The 22,051-nt window shown below is 31.8% G+C and overlaps 2 protein-coding genes across 2 annotated transcripts; both read right to left on the bottom strand.

The window, feature by feature from the left end:
* Positions 1-7,948: 7,948 nt before the first annotated feature.
* On the bottom strand, positions 7,949-9,817 carry LOC148273008 (E3 SUMO-protein ligase KIAA1586-like). The gene has a single exon (XM_088239274.1). It carries the CDS (start codon positions 9,815-9,817, stop codon positions 7,949-7,951), a length of 1,869 nt encoding a protein of 622 aa, XP_088095400.1.
* Positions 9,818-10,280: 463 nt separating this feature from the next.
* LOC148273007 (uncharacterized) lies at positions 10,281-17,696 on the bottom strand. The gene is made up of 5 exons (XM_088239273.1): positions 17,540-17,696; positions 16,910-17,106; positions 15,505-16,287; positions 12,911-13,148; positions 10,281-10,428 (listed from the first exon to the last, which is right to left on the bottom strand). The coding sequence occupies exons 1-5, from the start codon at positions 17,668-17,670 to the stop codon at positions 10,281-10,283; spliced, it is 1,497 nt and encodes a 498-aa protein (XP_088095399.1). The 5' UTR covers positions 17,671-17,696.
* Positions 17,697-22,051: the final 4,355 nt, after the last annotated feature.

The raw sequence follows: 22,051 nt of genomic DNA, 5'->3' as shown, positions 1-22,051 counted from the left end.
GTCTACAAAAATTTGGACAAACTCAAAATATTGTTGATAAATTACCTGGTCCATGAAGAAGTATAAAAATTGAAAAAATAACATTTTCAGGCGTTGCCTGAAAATGTTATTCGATGTATCTCATCCGCATAAATAAAGGTTTCAGCTCTTTAACTTCACAAACATCAACAGATGAAAGAATTGAAGGAATATAGATGCTCAAATATAGGCAGAATGGTGAATGTTACACAGTGTGTAATGTGGCCACTTAAACCAGCCATTGACAGGCCATAAGCCCTGTAGATGCCTAGACTTCTATATCACCTTTTCTTAAATGTTCTTCATCTCTGTTGTAATATGTTAATAATAATACAGTAATACGAATTAAAATAGGAATGCGGTTTTTACTCAGGTTCAAAAAAAATCTTTAAATCTACTTTGAATTTATTTAGTGATATAATAGTTTTAAGTTCATTAGTTTTTAGTTTTTTAGTTTTTATTATTTATTATCTTTATTTTTCTTCAATATAGGTATAATTTACACGGTTATTGAAAGTCAAAATATAAATAATAAAACAAAACAACACAAAGAGATAGTCAGGTTTTAATAAATAACTACACTTTCCAAAAATAATCGAATAAACTAACACAAACAAAATAATACTATTAGTTCCATAAACTGATGTCTTCTAAGTACTCATTAAGTTCATAAAGGCCTTTTTTTGAAGTTCGCTTTTTATAAAAAAAAATAATTTATTGTCCGTCATAATTAGAACATTGTTGGGTATTCTATTGTAGAAGCGTACGCAGTGCCACACAAACGATGTACGTACATCAGCTTCAATTTCGGGATTACTAATTTGTTTTTATTTCTAGTATTGTGATTATGATTGTCGCTATTTTTTCGAAAGATAGATATATTTTTACGCACATACATAATATTACCATAAATATACTGACTATATACCAGTGCGAGTGGTGAGTTTTTAGATTGGTAAGCTACAAAAATTCTGATAAAATGTCCATGGCGGTAGTATGGCACATAAGAAAAGGTGTATTTATATTTGATAAATAATATTTAGCAAATGGCACTAGCGGCAAATAGTTTCAGTTAAAATGTTTTCTAATTTAATACGCACATTAAATTAACAAAAAAATGCATTGAAAAAAACATAATAAACATAAAAACTGGACTGTTTTAAATTTGATAAATAATCTATAAAAAATGGCACTAGAGGCTTATAGTTTCAGTTAAAACATTTTCTAATTTAACAGAAACATTAAATTTAAAAAAAACATATTTGCAATAAACTGGAACCCCGGGAGGACTCGAACCTCAACCCAAAGCGTTAGAAAGCAGCGACATATCCTTACAGCTATTTCATGTACAAGACAGTCTGTCGAAAAAGTGATTTACAAAATTGTATTATTTATAAGCGTACCGATATTTTTTGCTTAATTGTGACTACAGTTAATTGTCTTAAAGTAAAACACTATTTCTTAGTAAATAATGATAAAATCTAAATTATTTAAAAGTATTCCTCACCAAAAACGATAGTTAACTTATAATTGCCCTTTAAGAATTATTCTTTCATAGATTTTTATATCACTTTAATATTCTCAAAACGGTGTAAGTTATACATTTAACTATTCTTTACGCATAATTTACTCTCGACACTATTCAATTTTAATTTACTAGTAATGTTTGTATAATAACTCAAAGATTATTTTAAAAGTTTAAATGGAGACTGAAGAATAACCCATAATTGAACTGTCATCGTCCGTTAAAAACATTTTATAATTCATGTATATTTTATTCTTGTTTAGCAAATCTTTGTTTTTAAAATTACACTAAAGTATTCATACTGATATTGAGGATTAAAATGTCAATTCGTTATACTATTTATTTTACGGAAAATTAACTTTCAAACCACTAACAGGGCTCAAGTATTATCTTAATCTAACTTCTATGTTATATACTTGTACACATATTCGCTATCTCCTTTTTATATTATAACGGGTGCGTATAATACTATCTCACTTGCACTGTCTTAAGTGAGGCAGTTTTATTTTAAGAATAATAGCCCTTATAAAGGAGTGTTGAAAGACTAAATTTTAGGAAAGCTGCAAGATTTTACTGTAATCGTAAGTTAAATTTTTCTAAGGTAAATCTAAAATTCGGAGTTTGGAGACGTAATAAAATTCATGTTTTATCTTTAGCCACGCAAGCTCTTGTAATCCGGTAGTAATAATTTTGGCGGATAGAGGTGCAGCTTGCTCGCTGTAACTGTATGGAATATGATGTAAATTGATTCACCCAAGAAATGAAATGTATTATTATTATTACTATTTTTGTGATTTATTTTTTCCTAATAATAATGTATTATAAACATTACTTTCGATGTCAAAAATATATGGTAAGCTGCAAATAATCGTTTATTGGGAGAGCTCGCCCCTGCTATATACCGTCATAGTGTTTATTTCATTGGGGAGATTATCATGATTTTTTATTCCTTTGAAAAACTATTTTGACCACGACTTGTGTGGAATTTACGAATTTTAATATCATTTAGGGATCTGATTGACTTATTCATCTCCTAAATAGCACGAATATTTATTTTTTTCGATTTTTTTAATATTTCAAATACGCGTCGCTGTAAGTTTTACAACGAGTGAATAACAAATGAACTTTCTAGCAACCAATATCATCAACCATCATGTTATCGTCTGTTAATGAGAAAACGAACTTTAATAACATTAAATAGTGTGTATCTGTGGTGTGACATTGATAATGAACTTAAAAGAACTGAAATGGTTCGTAACGGAACTGTCACATGATGTTATAAAAGGGTTTCTTTTTATATAATTATTTTTCAAAGGAATAACCCGCTAAGCCTATATTTTGAGGCTTGTCAGCAGGTGGGATAGAAGGGATATGGAAGGAGGTAAAAAAAATTCACCACAACACCCAGACCAATTGAGAAAAAAATCTGTCTTGAATTTTTTTCTTGCAACTGGCGGAAATCAAACCCGCGACGCAAGTTTCACAGTTAGCCGTCTTACCAACTGCGTCACGGCACCTGTTAATACCTACAAATCTATAAATCTATAAATAGCCTAAAAAAATATGAATAAATATACTTCGTGAGAACAGAAAATAAAGACGTGCTTTATGAATTAAATTACCTTCAATTAATTTAAATCGTAACACCTGTTAATAAATCTTGGAAATTTTCCGTGTGCTCGTGACGTCACTCTTATTCCAACCCCTGAAGTATTTATGACGGAACTAGATCCTTAGCGGGAAACATTAGGATGGACGTTTTTCAGAAACTGGAGATCGTGACGTCATGGGAATAATTGAGAAAGATAACTCTTGAATGAAGGTCGCCTGAGTAAATTTTAAGCTGTGGTTATTCATCTAATTCCAGTAAATTCTTATAAATGAGTTGTAAAAAGACTTATCCGAATTAACATAGGTTTTAAGTCTTAATAAAAGGTATTTTTAAAGTACAATTTAAAGACTCGTTGATTTTACATTACAAAAATATTTAGATTTTTATAGCAGTGTTTTAAAAATAAATCATGCTTTAATTATGGAAAACCTTAAACTGAGATACATTTATTGATTGATTTGGTGTTTATTTTGTAAAACTCCATATTAAAACTTATAATACAGGGTCTTTGATTAAGCGCTTCCTATCATTAAATTGAAATAAAACAAAGTGAATGGGAGATATCATCGAAATTTTTTATTCGTTTGAAAGGTCTATCAATGCCATTATGTATGGAATACAACATCTTTTAAATGTCCGCCGCGGCTTCTCTGGGTATCGCGCATCCGAAATGTCAAATTTTCCATGAATCTGGCATATAAATCAGGCTGAATTTAACTGACGGTATGCGTTATATTGGCTTTGAGGGCCGCTGTGGTTTGTGGCTTATTTGCATAGACCTGTAATTTAAGAAAATTCCACAAGAAAAAGTTTTACAGCGTCAAATCGCACGATCTCGGTGGCCAGTTCACATCACCTCCACGTGAGATGACCATGCCCTTAAATCGCTCGTGCAGAATGTCCAATGTAGCATGAGCTGTATGGCACGTAGCGCCGCCCTGCTAAAACCACATGTTGTTGGTGTCCATATTAGAGGTGTGTAGTTCGCAAACGACCCTGTCTAACTGACAAGGTCAGAAACATTGAACTAGAGACATGTTTCTTTCATCTCAGTCAGTTAGTTCGCGAACTAAATGGCTCTTTGTGTCATTTGGCTCTTCGTGTCATTTAGCTCTTCGTGTCATTCTGATATTTCATATCTTCGTGTCTTATGGATCTCTAGCTCATTTCATTCATTCATTGAACGAGATTGTGTTCTTATCTCTGTTGTTAGTAGGTAGATTAGGTACCTACATATACAATCTTTATCTATAGTAGGTACATAAATGTATATACTGGCTGCTTTGTTCTTTGTTCCTTTATCGTGCCGCGTGCCGCACTTGAAATTTAATTGACACTAATTATGAAATGTCACGATAAAAATGCTATTTTATGAATTATTATTTACGTTGAGATGAAAACATTGGCCGTTTTCACACCTACCACGCAAATCCATACTACCCGATATTTTACCGCGCTTATCCTGCAAACGCATACAAAATCTGTTACCTTTTCACACGCGTTGTAAAATGAATACGACCCGGTCTGTCAGACATAAATCTGTTGGGGTGTGCTTAATCGCAAACGATTATTATCAATATTAATAGTTCGAATAACCGAATTAGATTATTCCCGTAATCGACTTTTTATTTATGGATAATGCGTTGTTTTTTCAAAATACTTATGAAGTATGAAGAATGAAAGAAAAAATATTAATTAAAAATATATAAAATAAATATGCCTACTCTTATAATGCTTTATTGTATACACTAACTAAAAAAATACATAAAAACTTATGTATTGTACTCGTAATATTATTATTATTGTAAAAAAATATTTTTCGGTCATTTCTGTTTAGAAAAAGGTGTTTTTTAATTAGGTATTTTTTCTATTTTTTGTTATTATTATTACCTTTTTTTTAATAAAAGAAATATTCCTTCACACAGGTTTTATCAAGGGGACCATTGAGAAAGAATGGTGTATTTCTATAAAATAATTCAATAAATATAATAATAATAACGCGTAAATCAGGGAATTTTCATGTACCTAAGTTTTGCTCAACGAAGTTCGGAAAAAGGTTTCTGGAAAGTATTGACCATTCCGAATTTTAAATAAATATTAAAACACGAAAAATCGAATAGCCAATTCAAAAGTGTCGTAATTAAAAAATATTACTTAAATCTTTTTGATAGTGATAGTTATTAATGTTATTTATATAGATGGTGTAAAGTACTATGCTTTATGTTTCTTTTTGTTTTCTTACAATTTCGGATGTATTCACTATGTATGATATTATGTATTGTCACAAAAATGTCTCATTTTTATTTACGGTCCCAAATGAGGTTTTTTTAAATTCCTAGGAGTATAATATCTTAGATATGTATTATATATTTCATAAATAAAATAAAAACAAATATAAATGTATATATATATTGAAATATTCGATACTTTTGAGGCATTTTTTTCAAAACTGTAATAATTTCATATATGTAATACTGTCTGTAGCTCTGATTTAATATAAAGAAATACATTATGCTACATTGCCTCTGTCACTTCAAAACTTTACATTTTTATATTCGTGCTTTTCTTGTCTGATAAAGTTATAGGTTTTAATATTTTTTTGTTTTTTTTTTATTTTTGTTTTGTCCTTAAATAGTACAAACACAATACATGAATGTGCTAATATATTAACCTATATATAATTATTAGTCGGCCTCGTGGTGTAATGATAAGCGCATTTGTCTCCCATGCAAGAGGTCTCGGGTTCGATTCCCGACATGGTTGATGAGAAATATTTATTTAAAAAGGTGTTTTCCCACCAGAATATTTCATAGTGCCTGGACTGGTACCTGAAGCGTAAGACTGATCATCTTACCTTCATGTAACAAAAAATGATCAAGATACGCTGCGATTTGTGTACCACTGCAGTAATCTAAGCACCATTAGGTACGGAAGGGGAATGACGACGACGAATAGTTATTAAAATATATAATAATTATTAACATTTCACTAATTAAAAAAATTCTTTAAGACCAACTCGAATGCAATAACTTTTTAAGAGCTAACTTATCTGCTACACACATGTTTTATCAACTAACATTCAAATGAAATGATTTTTTTTTGTTCTCTTATTTCTAATGGTCTTTCCTTAAACTCTTATTTCTGATGGTCCACCTCGGTGAACCAACGAGTTCTGTGTCTTTGTTTTCTTACTAAATGGCAGACTTACTTCATTTTTATTTCTAGTTTCATATCCGAGTTCACACTGATTAGAAAAAATCTTGTTCCCTATGTTCAAAAGATTTTTTGTTCATTTTGTTTATAAACACAATTGTTTGGTATTTTGCTTTCAATACACAGGAATTTGGCTCTATGGAGTTGAGATTTGGTCTCAAAAATTGATAAATTAATTTAACTAAACTAAAATTATTTTTCTGTGTTGAAAACCTAACATGTTTTTTAAAATTGAATTTCATATATTGAAATTGATAAGGCAGAAACCCAAAATTTAGGCAAAAGAGCAAAGATAGATATTTTTTATTTGGCTAGGTTGGCATTGATTTTTTTTACTATTTCGTTAGCTTAATAGAAAAAAAACTGTATTATTTTTAAGTATTCAATATATTGTTAGCTATAGAGTGATTTAGACAAGTAAAAAAATACCGAACGTATTAAATATTTTTGATGAATTTTCATAATGTTCCTTTTATTGTAAGAAACATGACTAAATAAGTATTTTTATACACAACGTATTATTATTTAAATTTTGTTTATATGTTTTAATTCGTATATATCTTAAATCTGCTAGTTTTTATTCACAAATGAAATGATAAATTAGGAACCGTTAAGTCAAACGCACAGAAATGTAAATAAACCACGCTGCTAATTAGCGTATTATTAAATAATATCTGTCGTCTTCATAGAGATCCCATCCCGCCTGACATTAATGTATTTATTTGCTTTACAAACAATGAAAAATAATATACAGAAACATTAAAATAAAAAAATGCACTACTTATTTTTCATCAATTACGTGCAAACACTTTTAATAATATTTTACTTAAACTTAAAATACATATATAAACAAAATGAACAATACAACCCACTTATTTATAATATAAATTAGAAAGGGTATAAATAAATAATATGCACTTATTAGTGCAGTTTTTAGTTTTCATGTAAGTTATTTATTATTCGGAAAATATTGCTCTTAAATAAATACCTTTTTTTTTTAAAACTGATATAAAATATTCGATTATAATAACAGGTTTAAAAATATTCATAAGAACATCGCAAAGAGTTTTTACGAATGTGTTAGTGAAAAAGTAATGTACCGCCATTATTCGTTTAAATAAGTTTCGATAATAATATCGATTTATCGTTTATAAAAACGAATACTTCTTTATATTAAAGTAAATTTATATATACATCGGTAAAATTTATATTGAAATACATTATCACCAAACCCTTATCAGAACCTAATGGTGCATAGGCCAGTGCATTGTTAATTTGAATGTATATATGATTTAAATCATTATATAGACATAATCAGTGCTCGATTTCTAAAAATTGAGGTACCGGAACTCTGTTAAGGGCGGACACACCGGGGGGTCTGGGGGGTATTCCATACCCCCCCAGCTAAAGGGTGGTCCGGGGGCCCTCGGAAAATTTTCAAAATTTCAATTTAAAATTACGCATTTTTAGGCTGTTTTTACTTCTCAGTTAATAAACATACATGTTTATGTATGTAACATGTTAATAAACATAATGAAAAGCAGTAAAACAATACAACATAACTGTTTCAAAAATTGTTCTTAAAATATACTCCAAAACTTCATCATGTTTTCTTCGTATTTGCCTTCTCTTGATCTTTCCTTACTCTTGACAGCTAGCGCCGAGTGGTGTCCAGAAACCAGCCAAGAGTTAACATACTTCTCTGGATCAAACAGTCTAAGAGGAGGTCCATTAATTTTCAAAAACATCAGGCCAGAAACCGTTCTTATGTTGAGTGAAGATCGCAGCGGTGTAATTATTAAGTTCATCTGAGAGAATCCTCTTTCACATTCACTTGATGAAATGGCAACCGAGTCAATTGATTGTTTTACAGGATTGAGGCTTTCTGGTAACTCTCTGGAGTAGATATATTCGCGTAAACCTGTAATTAACTGTCTTTCGTTAAGTTTGAACCTGGAAGCAAGTTTCCTCATTTCATTTTCCCCAAAACTTATTGGGAGTTTCGTCGGCCAGGTTTTGGTATCCATAACTTCAAGAGTTGTAGCTAACTCAACATCTTTGTCATCAAGTAGTCTCGTTTCAATAGAAGTTTTAAGGGCCTCGTAAAATATTTTGGGGTTCAACGGCTGATTGTCTGATCTCCCTTCTTTTGTGTGGAGAGGAACCTCGAAAAAAGACAAGTTGTTTACTGCTTCTTGAGCCATTGTTGAGTAGGACCCTGGAACTGTTTTTCTTTCTTCAAATAAACCAACTGTGATTAGCAATTTTCTGTTCGCATAGTTCAAATCTGCATTCCGATGTTGTAAAGCTTCACTTAGTTCTGAAAGTTCTTGCAAAGCATCTGCCATCAATCCCAGGTCTAGAATGAAATTAGTTTCTGTGATTTTGTTAAGAAGTCCGGAAAAAGTACTTTTATCTTTGCTGTCTCTAGACGGGTCATTTGAAGCTTCTTTAAAGTGTTGGACTAATGCTTCATATGACGTCCAAACAGCTGACACAGATCTAAAACTAGATGCCACCCAACGGGTGCTCAAGACTCTTCCAATTTTTAAAATTTCTGTATCCAAAAGAGTTGCACAGCTTCGAAGTTCCCTGCTGTTCTTTGGTGAAGCATGATAGACAACATAGAGTTTGTCAATAAAAGATTTAAACCTATTAACTCCTGAAACAGATTTAATAACGTCTGACACTGACAGCTCAAGTCTATGGTTTGCACAGTGCCAAACAATAACAGAAGGAAATTTCTCACGAAATAATGTTGCAACGCCTTTGTGCTTACCGATCATAGTAGCAGCACCATCACAAGTTAAGCTTGTTAAATTATTACTTAAAAATACGTCAGATATTCCATTAGACCGAAGACAGTTCATCAAAGAGTCAAAAACAGCTGTAGCAGTAACGCCATCTAGTTCTATTAGATCCAAAAAGACGTTAGTGGAGCCACTCATACCAGTTTTAGGCAAAGAACACCGAACGTATACTATTAAACTTGACTTATTACTTAAGGACGTGGATTCATCAATTATCAAACCAAGTTTTGTATCATTCTTAATGATTTCATCTACAAAGGTTTTCTTCATTTCCTTACTGATATGCAAAGCAATTTTAGCACAGGCTTTGTCTGAGTGTAAAATGCGACCCATGTTAATCCCATTTAGTTCTTGCAAATCAATTTCCGTTTCAAAATTGTTAAAAGACTGATTTTCTTTAACAACCTTGTACGCCGTTCGGAAAATTTTCCCCGTTATTTCTTTTTCATGAGAGTTCTGTCTCAAAATAGTTTTCTCCAGTTTTCCGTCTTTACTTTCGGTTAGGATTTCAGCAGCTGCTTTATGACCAGCACTCTCTTTGTGGTCAAAAATCTTTTTCCTTAAAGACGTTTGCTTTTTCTGTTTAGTGTCACCATAACTGTCTATTTCAACATTTGCCCATTCTTTTGAAATTTTCATACCTGTTTTTTTCTTAACAGATAAGATCCCTACTTTTTTACAAGTACTGCATCCTAACTTTCCATTTTTAATTAACAACCAGTGATATTTTTCGCAAAATTCAGTTTTTTGAAAATTAGTCCAACAATCTGGCAAGGCATTGTCGTTACACTCAACCTTTTGTCCTTGTTCTTTAGAGTGATGTTCGTCAGAATCTGAACTGGTTACCTTTTCAGTGCTAGTTGACAGTTGTAAGGTCGTTGAAGATGGTTGCGTGAGGTTGTCTTCACAATCAATGGTTCGCTTAAGTCTCTTAGTATCACCCGAGGGTAAAAAAAAATCGGTTAACTTTTTGTTCATCTTATTTCACAACAATAACACGTAACAGTAACGTAACAGAGATAAATAAAAGAAGACCGTGTGTGCAAGTGGGTAGCGCGTAGTAGAGTACAGTACAGGACAACACGGACTCCCGACTACGGGACTACGACTGAGCAACTGAGCATCTAGTGATGAACGAAGTGGGGAGTAGACGCCAGACGGACGAGTCTATCTCTAACCTGGAGGGGAGGAAGCTATACTGCACGTGCGCGGCGGCGGATGAGTCTATCTGTTTATCTGTTAGCTTCGAGCTACAATTATATGCTTTATTAATAAATTGCGAGTTAATTTACCGTAATAGATAATAGATAATAACATAAGTTTAATAAATCAGTTAAATTTAACTGTTTTCAAATAATTTAGTTTTTTTACAGAGAGAGGTTCCGGAACGCCGTTCCGCCGCGTTCCGCCTGAAATCGAGCACTGGACATAATAAAGTAATAATTGCATACAATAAACATTAACGTATGCGAGTGTATAAGTCCTTGTTTACACCTTCAACTTTAGTAAGCAGAAAATTAACTATCAACGAAATTACCAAAACAATCAAATTATACAAAAAAAAAAAGATTTTTTTTTTGTACAATTTGACTGTCTAGTTTCGGCTACAAAATGTTTCCCTCTTTAGGGTTATTTAACAAGTTAACATACATAATACATATATTATATATTCGGTTGTGTAAGCAAATACAGTGGATTACAAAACAGTATTTTTTATTCTCAAATAAAAATTATATATTACGATGATCCACAATATTAGATTTACAAACATCTAAAATAATACAATGACATTATGTTCATCACCATCAAACTCTTATTCGCACCCAATGGTGCATAAGGTACTGGAGGTGCAAGTAATGATGTACCGCGGGAAAATTCCCGAAAGCGTAATTCCCCGGAGCAGGAGTACATTCCTCCACATACCCGAAACCGTTTTAAAGACTGTGGGTCTTCCTATCGGTTTTACTCATTCAAAAAAAACAATATTTTGGTCAATAAATGAGTAGATCTTTTGAAATTTCTAATTTCGTATATTATTTCAATTCAATTTAACTTTATTACGTTCACTGCCCCTTTCACTGTGAGTTTGAAAGATTATATGGAGGGTCTTAGTCGGATATTGTCATTCATCCTTATGAACATACATGTGTATATTGCAAGCATAAATGGTAGCAAAAACGATATTTACTTGTATCGCAATAAATTCGAGATGCAAGGCGGTAAAATCTCCGCGGTATTTTACGGTAATTTTCGGTAAGAAATGAATATGACGTACTAATTTTTATTTTTCGAAGATGCAACAAATACAAGTAGCTTTGTTTTAGGACACGTTACATGATAGTAAAAACCAGGTTTAGATCCATCGGGTGGTTTTCAAGATTTATTATAAGTATGGGACGTTCAAGGTCATTCGGTGTGTACTTTTTTAATTTTTTCGACAAAAAAAGTTATCATATTTTGAAACTTAACAGGATCGGTGGACATAATGCCCTTAGCCCTCCCGTGCCTAAGGGGGGTATCTGGGGTCCCCCAGGTAGCATATTTGTTCAATACCTTTTTTGTTAATCATCATATTGATTTCATTTTATGCATAACTCTACTCCATTATGTTACAAATGTATCGAAGATATTAAAATATTTTTCCGCGGAACTCTTTTAATAATAATTCACATTTGTCTTTTTTTCCCCCCCGCGCAAACAGCATGCATCACAATGGGCTATTATCATGGATTTTTTTTATTAGCTTTTAAATTAATCTAAAAAATCACACGTCGATCGGTATTATTCTTTTTGAAATCTGTTAAGAAATAAGGGAGATATAAAGGATTAAATTCTAGTAATTTGAATGGTGCCAAAAACAAACAGCTCGTGACGTCATCAAGTATGACGTCTTCGAATGTTTTGTGACGTCATCGGATTTCTTTTTCATCAATGTCTATGGATTTTATAGAGTATTGTAGATAGCTTCTTTTTTCTATGCGTCGTATGTTTACATTTGCGGCGTCTTGTCAATTATTAGACGCTACGAGTTTTGATTTATCATTTTTAAGATGTATTATTGATGCGTTGTGCCTAAATGCAGAAATACATCAGAAGATATGCCGAAAAAACTATTTTTTCGCTTACCCAAGAACCCAGTAATGGCAGAGAAGTGGTGTCGGGCGATTAAAAGCATCAAAATATATTCAGCCAAAACCAATGTTTATTTCTGTGAGGACCATTTTAATGTAAGTATTATAACACGAATTCATTGAGTATACCGTTTTATATGTACAATGAATAGAAATATTAGACTTTCAGTAACAATTTTATAGAAACTATGCGTTCAGAGCATATTAATAATATACAAATTAATGTCAAAACCTGAAATTCAAATTTCACATTTTAATTTTCTCAGTGTGAGGATTAATTTCCAATTTCGTGGCTCACAAATCATGGTACACTATGTGTATGACTTAGATCCATGGGCAATGAATTTTTTTATAAAATATTACATTTATTTTATAGATAAAAGAAGATATACAAAACTATCTTAAATTTACTTTAATGGGAGGCCGTCCATTTTTGAAGAATCACGCGATTCCACATATTTTTAGTGGCGAAAATGAAGAGCCACTTTCATCATTTGTGGGATGTGCACAAGGGTCCGTTGACGCCTCCACACGTGATACCTATTCAACGCAATGGCAGCCACACCCCAGTACTCCTGAGCCTCCACCTTCCACGTCCTACTCTGTGCCTCGAGTGTTCTCCATGTCGCCCCCGCATCGCACTTTTACTCCCGAGACTTTGCCCTGTACGAGTTCATCGTATTCTGTACAGCACGTATTAGTGTCACCGTTACCGTGTACCGAGGTGCCTCGCGTGTTCTCTGTGTCCCCACCAGCTCGCACCGTTACACCTGCGCCTTTACCCTGTGCGAGTACATCATATTCTATGTCAGTGTCACCACGTACCAATATATCTGTGCCTTTAAGCCAGCATAATAAAGGAATTCAAGTTGGTTTGCAAAAAATGCCTACAGTTAGAAGCAAATCGACTTCAACTCGTCTAGAGTACAAGACAATTGCTTGCTCACCTATAAAAAAAATTACTAAAATTAAATTTTGTAAAGAAGATTCTACATCAGTCTCTGCTGTGTCTGATGAAGAAAATGAGTCTGACAAAGAAAACATTTCAGATATGTCCATGAAATCTAGTTTAGGTTCTGAAGATCAAATTAACTTGACTTCATGTAACATGAGAGAGGGAAATGTTTTAATTTTAAAACAAAATCCTAAATTATGTTTAGGATTACCTAAAAATATGTATCACCTCATAGAATATATAACTTCTAAAGTAAATTGTGACGCTTAAGCTATTATGATTACTCTAAAAAAAATTAAACTTGGCGAGTCTTATGCTATTCTTGCTCTTCAATTTGGGATGTCCATAAGTACAATACGTCGGATATTCACAACAACTGTGAAAATTCTAGCTCCTTGCTTAAAAGAAATGATTTGTTGGCCATCTGCTGAGAAAATTAGGTACAAATTACCTATTTCATTTATATCAAGATATTCGAAAGTGCAATCAATTATTGATTGCTTTGAAATACAAATTCATAAGCCGTCAGATCCTACAAATCAAGCTTTAACTTGGTCCGAGTATAAACATACAAATACTCTTAAATACCTTTTATCTTGCACTCCTGACGGATTAATAAATTTTTTGTCTTGCGGATATGGTGGACGTGCAACGGACACTGACATAGTTGAAAATAGTGGATATATTAGTCATTTGCAACCAGGTACTCACATAATGGGTGACAGAGGATTTAAAAACATATCCAAACTTCTGGAAAGCAAGCAGTGCCAGCTCGTGCGGCCGCCCAGCGTATCTGCAGGAGTTCAGTGTACACCCCAGGAAGTGCAGCGAGCCAAGCAAATAGCTGCATTACGGATCCACGTTGAGCGTGTTATAAGTAGAATCAGAGAATTCGCAATGACACAAATGTACGCAGGTGTCCATTATAATCACATTTTTTTAATGGATGAAATTGTAATAATTGTGTGTGGACTAGTGAATTTGCAAGGAGTTTTAATAAATGAATAAATCTGCAAACATTGTATGTAAACGTAATATTACCTATTTGAAAAATAATACATAAATATAAATATACGTAATTGTATTTTTTTACATTTGAAGCAGTACATTTGTTTTTATTCAAATAGGTGCGAAGGTTTTTACGGTCACTGTTATCAATATGTTTCTTTTAGGGTGATACCGTGTGTGTTGGATTTGTTCCGACGTTTCGGCTACCATTGCAGGAGCCATCTTTAGGGTAAACTGAGTTTCAGGGAAACTGAGCTACAGTTTACCCTGAAGATGGTTCCTGCAATGGTAGCCGAAACGTCGCAACAAATCCAACACACACAGTATCACCCAAAAATGAAACATATTTTTTTTATTCATTCTTATAATTTGTTTCTAACCACTAATATTTATTTTACTACGAACTGGTTTCAAAGCTACACAAGCTTTCTTATCAAGGTTTACTAAATTAAACCCTTATAAGGAGGCTTGTGTGGCTTTGAAACTGATCAGTAATAAAATAAATATTAAGCGGTTATAAACAAAGTGCTTTTATTTTCATTTTCAATATTGTATTTATGAAAAAATATGGGATTTATGCTCTCATGGCTAAATGTTTTTTTATTTGATTAATTTTTTACTGTAACTATAATGTAACTCATAAAATAAAACCTGCGTACTAAATATATGCACATTTTATTTATATTCATACCTTAATGTTGCCTGTCTTATGTACTTTCATCATGACTTACAAGTGGGAAATTTAAAATTGAAGAAGTATAAATTTCAAGGAAATGAATCTGTTGATATGTGATTACTTGTATAATGGATGAAGCAGTAAATAAAAAAAACAAAGAAAGGTTGATTTTAACAAATTAAAAAAAAAAAAGGAAATGCTTACAACGAAAAATGTTCTTTCATACAATAATAAAGTAGAAACTTTCGTTATCCATTGTACACCATATTATGTTAGTCACTTGTTAAAATAATATAATTTTACTTAAGGAGAAATGTTTAAGTTGTATTCATAAAAAAAGTTTTTATTCATAAATAAGTTTATAATAATAATTTTTTAAATATAGCTAGACACCAAAACTTTTGAGCTCTATCTATAAAACTTTTGCAGAGTGTTTCATTATAATCTACATACAATTTTGTTATGTTTTTTGTCAATTCGAAATCATGCGCAGCCACACAGAAAAGTGCTTTTTTTTTATTTGCCAAATGCATTTGCAGTTGCATCTGCATCATACATCTTGCATTGGGTTCCTTCCCATGAACAAAATATCGTTTTGCAGATAACTCTGTTGAAGGGCATTTAACTTCCACTACAAAATGATCAGCTATCGCATCCGGAGAGGCTCCAAATATGGGAAGTTCCTTGGAAAGCAGGAGGCCACATTTATTAAATTTTATTTTCAAGTCCTTTTGTAAAATTTCTAAAACTTCCGCTTCGAGAAGTTGACCACGCTTCATTGCTGCAGTTTCAATTATTCTACCACCAAGAATAGTTTCGATAAGTGTCCCATCTACTGTACCGCAATTTGCAACCTCATAGAGTTTGGATGCAGTTATCCTGCCAAATCGTAGGCTATACCATAAAGCACAGTCGGTTTGGTGCAGGGTGGCATTGGCTGCCATTTTACATGATTTTTCATTCATATTTAACCGGCAGTAGTTTATAAAATCATCTGCAGACCAAATATCTCTTGTTTTAATAAATTCATACACAAGGTAATTAATACAATGTTTTTCAATTTCAGTGGCTGGGCTGTAGTATTTAGTTAACTGGCTGTTAAATACTCCCAGCCGAATTGTTTTATTTATAAATTCGGCAAAGAAATTGTTATCTAACGCATGGATAGCAAAATTGGGATGCGGGTCCTTTCCTATTTCTTTGGCTTTAATGAACTTTTTTGAGGTTCCAATCGCAGCCATCTTGGATTTTCTCCAATAACACTCAGTTGACGTCCTCGAGGGTTCCTCAGAACGCCTGTTGAGCCACGCTACAAATGCTAAAGCATGTTTGCATCCTCCTGTAAATTAAAAATAAACAAAATTAACACAACGAACTTTAAACAATATAACTACATTATTTAACATGAAAAATCACAAACTTTTTGTTTCAAATATAAATTTTACAATGATTTTTAGTTAATAAAAATAATAATTTAGATACTGGGTTGAAAAACTGGTGTCGAGTACAATTATTAAAATCCATGTTCAAATCCAATGAATCGGGTTGTGGTCCCGTGGCTAGTGTTGCAGACTCACGGATCAGAGGTCCGAGGTTCGAGCCCCACTCTACTCCAACTTGGTTTCCATTTTCTAATAGTGAGTTATTTACAACTCGTTGAAAATGGCCATCAAAATTTAAGTATTTGGGTAAATTATAAAAACGCCAATATTTCTTTTTTATTAATAAAAAATGTTGAGAATAAATTTTACAACAGAAAATAATGAAAAATATTATCTGTGTGCATTCTTCTCTTCATGGACTTTCCTAAATATAATATGAATTACCCGCGACCTGTGTCAATAAATAGGAAATTAACCTTTTTTTGGCCTTGACTAATACAATATGTGTTGGCAAATATATACGTCGAGTCTTAGTTTGACAGTCAAGATATAGGAGTGTTTCATTTTGTAATATAATACCTTGAGAAGCTGGACAATCATGACACTGGCATGATTCAATTGTTTCTTGCACTTCATTACATATTAATGTGACTGCATAGGCTTTGGCTCGTACTTTGTGTTCCGGAGTTACACGAGCCTTTACGGTACAAATGTCGCCAGTATGTTTTACTTGGACATATCCTATCGAATTGTCACCGTAGTTTTCTCTTGTCGATCTAAAATTTTAACAAACATGTTACTACTAACTGTAAATTTAAGTAATCAATTTTAGTATTTTTAAAAGAACCCAGAGATTATAAAATATTTTTTGACATCCATATCGCGTTCACCTCGAGTAGAGAAAAACGACTTCCGGCTACCCTTCCAGGGAAATTTTTATACAAAAGTAGGTCAGTTTACTTCGTAAAACCGAAAAGAATCTTAAAAATCATTAAAAAATTCCAAACAGTTCTACAAAACAAAAAAAAAACAGATTGTTGGATGACCAAAATAACAATATTCACACATTGAGGTTATGTATTCAGTCGACAAAGCTGAATTCGAAAGAATGTTTATAAAGTAATATATAAGAGCAATTTTTAACAACAAACCATACTATACAACACTATATATATAATTATATGATAAATTATAGTATTAATTTCTTACCTGAAAGCTTTAACACCTCGAATTTCGGCGCTTATAAAACTCGCGTTACTTGTAAAGTAATTAGTCATCATAAACACATCAATATGCGGTAAATTGTCAGATTGTCCTTGTACAAAGCCACTGTCCGTCATGATAAATTTAATTAATTTAGAAAAGGTTGAAAAACATAAAATAATCAAATTAATTCGATATGAAATCCGTTTTCACTTTCATCTGTCAACGTCTGGAACTGGAGAGTGGAGTGGGTAAGGGGGGGGGGGCTTAAGATAATATGCATAGACAACTCTCCTTATTTTTCTATCTGAGGCCTGTGGCATTACCAACATTAAAATGAATGCATTACTCGTGAAGTTCTGTGACGAAATTTATAACCAACTTACGAAAGAATCGTTTTCGATGGACCTTATTTTCCAAACGAAAATAATGAATGAAAATATTCATTTTAAGAGCTTATATAAACACTAGGAGAATCTTTAAAAAATCTTTTATTTGTAGAGTAGGTTAAATCCGATATTCCTCCCGAGTGATAATACCCTATTCATTTGCTATTTGCTCCACAGTTTAGTGATCTTTGATACTTCGGTCAATTTGCACGTCTCATCTGTTTCCGGAATAACCAGAAAAATCCAGTTTACGCGAGTAAGATTTTGCATGCTAAGGTGTTTAGAAAAAAGTATTATTATGACTAATAATTTCAAATAAACAAAAATTTTATATTTAGCTATCTGGATATTGCGCATTGGATTTTGCATACAAAGGTGTTTTTTGAATAATAAGTGAATTTTTTAAAATTTCTAAAACCTTTTTTTACTTCACCAATCTCAAAATGAGTAGAAAAAATTTGACGGATGATGTTATTGAGCAGCTTCTAAACGATACGGATATTGAAGTGTCTTCCAGTGATGACAGTGATTTAGAGTTAGAATCTTCAGATGATGTTTCTGAAACAGATGACTTTGTAATCGAAGATTACGATGAATCTGATTATTTCGACCAGGATAGTGTTAATTTAGAAGAAAACAGCCAAAATGACGGAGAAAACGTCTTCGCTTCTAAATCGGGTTACCAATGGAGCAATATTCTACCTTCTACTTCAACAACACGTTCCCTTAACATAATTAGTCCTACGTCCAAATTAACTTTTTTTATTTTAATTTTGCATATTATATAAATTTTTACACGGCGTTGTTCGATTTTTGAGTTTTTATTTCTTGGTTATTTGATTTTCAAGTTTTTTAATTTCGTATTTTAGATTTTCTAAGGTCTCGAGTTTTTTTTTATTGTACTTATTTTTTTAAAAATCGATTTAGTGATTTTTCAAAGTTTTTTTGCCATGGAGTTACTGTGGAGTAATAGAAATTACTATTTTGTATTATTTTTAGTCGTCGTATTCTGTAAAATTGTATAATATATCTACCTATGTAACCGATAAAAGGAATTCGTGCAGTGTTATACTTTATTGTATTTTATTTGGGAAACATACCAACAATTTTAAACACATTAAGATTGAGCTGTGTGATTTTTTTTCTGTATTATTTTGTAAAATATTATTAGTTTTTAAAATTAATTCAAATAAATTAACAAACACGCTGTATATGGTTTACGAACTCGCTCATCCCTCTCCCGACCGCCCGCCGTACCGCCCCGCTAGCTAGTGGCGTAATTTCAATCAGTGGTATCCAAAACGTGGCAGCGGGAGGAGCGCGCTAAGAAAATAAAATTTATTAAAAATGTTCATATATTTTTTTTCTTTGGACCAATTATTTTCAAGATACACGTTTGGACATCAAATAGAGTTGATCGAAATAGCGAAAAAGCGGTATTTGCACTAACTTTTTACTAATTGTTTGATAGTCAACCTATCAAAAGTCATCATCATCATCATCATTCTATGTCCGCTACCTAGTTGGAGCATATGGTGTTCACAAAGATCCTCCAAAAGCAAAAGAAAGAGCAAAAGTCGTACGGGTTTTGGGTATGTCATAATTCATGCTTTGGGAAAACCTCGTACGGACATTTTGCTGAGACCTCTCCTCATTGTTCGACCAAAAGCGTGTAAGTGCTTCTTTTAGGTACAGTTGTCTCATATCCAGCACCTTCATGTATTGGAACAGCTGTTTTGACGGGTATGTTGGAGGGTGCCGGAATATTATTCTCAATAATAATTTAATGATGTAATCGTATGTGTGTATATGAGTACTTACATATATATTTATATTTTTGTTTTTTATTACTTTGTTGAAACTTTTACATATTTTTGAATTTGGATTTTAGGCCAGAGCATTCTTAACAATTTTAAATCGATTGATAAGGTGGTTGATAGCTTTCCTCATAAAGGTTTGAAAAAAACAATTATTTTTTGAAAATCATTGTTCAATAAGTCAACTTATATTCACTACACATTGTCACATATATGCACACCCATACATGAATACACAATATATTTAGTAAATACACACCCTCACACAATATATTTAGTCCCCCTCCCTAACATGTACAATAATACTGATACATTGTAACAAGTAGGTACTTAGCATAAATATTATTATTGTACAGTAAAAGTTAATTGTACACATTATATATAAATGTATATATTTGTACCGACATATTGAAACCATTGTATAAATTCTATAATGTGTTAATAATGTGGTTTTATAGTACATAAATTTAGAGTTAACTCTAATGGACCGGTGAAGTTTACATATTATATTACATGCTAAGTTTATCAATAAACTATTTGAATTTTTTAAGAACAATATTGTAAGGGAAAAAAAACATAAATGAAAGTAATTAAATAATTAAAATCGAATTAAAAAAGTTATGTTAAAAGTTTCTAGTTAGTATTTACATAAATGGAAATAATATTAACATTAATAAAAAAACTTACTTAAAGTAATTAAAAAGTAAGAGTTAAAATAAAAAAAGAATAAAAAAACATGATCAAGTGCACAAACCATTTTTTTTAAAGGTAAAATATATTTACGTACCTACATATTTCAAGGGATTCAAAAAACCAATGAAAAGCAACTTAAAAAAAAAGACAGTAAGTTTAAGTTAATTTAAAAAACATCTTCAGAATTAATGTTAGGAAGATAGAAAATATCAGTCTAGTGCGTCTAGAGGGGACATGGTATGCAAGTAGATTAATTAGTTCTGGGGAATCAAATTTATTATTTACAGTTTTGTAAAGCAGGATCTGATTGAAGATATCTTTTCTGTGTTTCAATGAATCAAGGTTATGAAATTTTAAAGAAGTTAGGTATATAATTTGGAAAATACAAATGAAATTTGTATGTATATTTATATATATACACATACAAATGAAATTTGTATGTATATTTATATATATACATGATCCCGTAACTTCGAATCGATATTCGAATATTCGAATCGATACTTTAGGAATGAAATAGTTCCGCAGTCCCCATCCCCTTCTCACACACACAAATACAATTCTACTGACTATGCGATGTCGCATGGATACGCGCTGCACATGTGAAATGGGCCATTAGGTATTCGTATTTCATTAATGCCCTCTAATGTAAACAAGAGGTTAGTTTGTTCACTCGAGTTTATGAGATTATATATTTTTCTGTTCAGTATAAATAATTACAGAAACAATTTAATTTATTCATTAATTAATTATAAAAAAAATCACATTCACTAACCTAATAATGGCTTTTTAGGCTGTGCCCGTGTTAAACCATAATAATTAATATTGAAAAATATAAAGTTACTTAAAATAAATAGTGATTAAAATATTTCAATTTCAGAATAACAGTCCAATCGGACGATATAACATTAAAAAATAATTACAAATGAAACAATGTAAAAAATAACAACCTAATTGTGGAATAACTTATTAGGTCAGTTATCTATTTTGTGCTAGAGGCCGATTAATGTTTTAAAAAAAAACATATTTGGATATTTTTTTTTTTAATTGGCCTTAGTTTATTTTATAATATATATTATAACTGCACACGTTATAAACATAAAAACCTATTTTTTTAAAATGTAAACCCGATGTAAAATGTAAAGGTATTGAAAAAATTAATTGTTTTTACCTTTGTAAATAAAAAATAAATAAACCTAGCATGAAATATTACTTTCTATAATAAATAAAATAATTTATCTGTTTTCTACGGGTTTGTGATATTATAATATCTAAAGAACAATATTATCAAATATGTAAAGAAAATTATGCTGACAAACCAGCCAAAGGTTAAGAATGATTTGTTTGATGCACCGCTCGTACGTATTTGGCTCGAGGGAACTAAAGAACGAAATGAACTAGAGACATGAAAGATATGGATACACAAATGATACGATGATGCGAAAGATGCGGAGATATAATAACCTAAATGAGCCGAATGAGCAAAAGACACATTCGTTCAATTGAACTACTTAAAAGATACGGTCACTTTGGTGATGCAGATCAAGTGACACGTATCCTCTCGGTGACAGGGTCTTACTCACGTCTGGTCCATATCATACCATTCAGGTCAAAAGAAG

Source organism: Micrasema longulum, unplaced genomic scaffold (genome assembly GCF_059751315.1).
Source record: "Micrasema longulum isolate JH-2025_06_02 unplaced genomic scaffold, ASM5975131v1 h1tg002107l, whole genome shotgun sequence".
NCBI lineage: Eukaryota > Metazoa > Arthropoda > Insecta > Trichoptera > Brachycentridae > Micrasema > Micrasema longulum.
This window is presented reverse-complemented; position numbering and strand designations above follow the sequence as displayed.

Bases quoted from the DNA above. Each gene is read 5' to 3' on its own strand.
- LOC148273008 (XM_088239274.1), bottom strand. From the start codon at position 9,817: ATGAAAATTTCAAAAGAATGGGCAAATGTTGAAATAGACAGTTATGGT.
- LOC148273007 (XM_088239273.1), bottom strand. From the start codon at position 17,670: ATGACGGACAGTGGCTTTGTACAAGGACAATCTGACAATTTACCGCAT. The intron at 17,107-17,539 runs GTAAGAAATTAA...TTAAAATTTTAG, and splicing joins CGAGGTGTTAAAGCTTTCAG to ATCGACAAGAGAAAACTACG. The intron at 16,288-16,909 runs GTATTATATTAC...TTTAATTTACAG, and splicing joins TGATTGTCCAGCTTCTCAAG to GAGGATGCAAACATGCTTTA.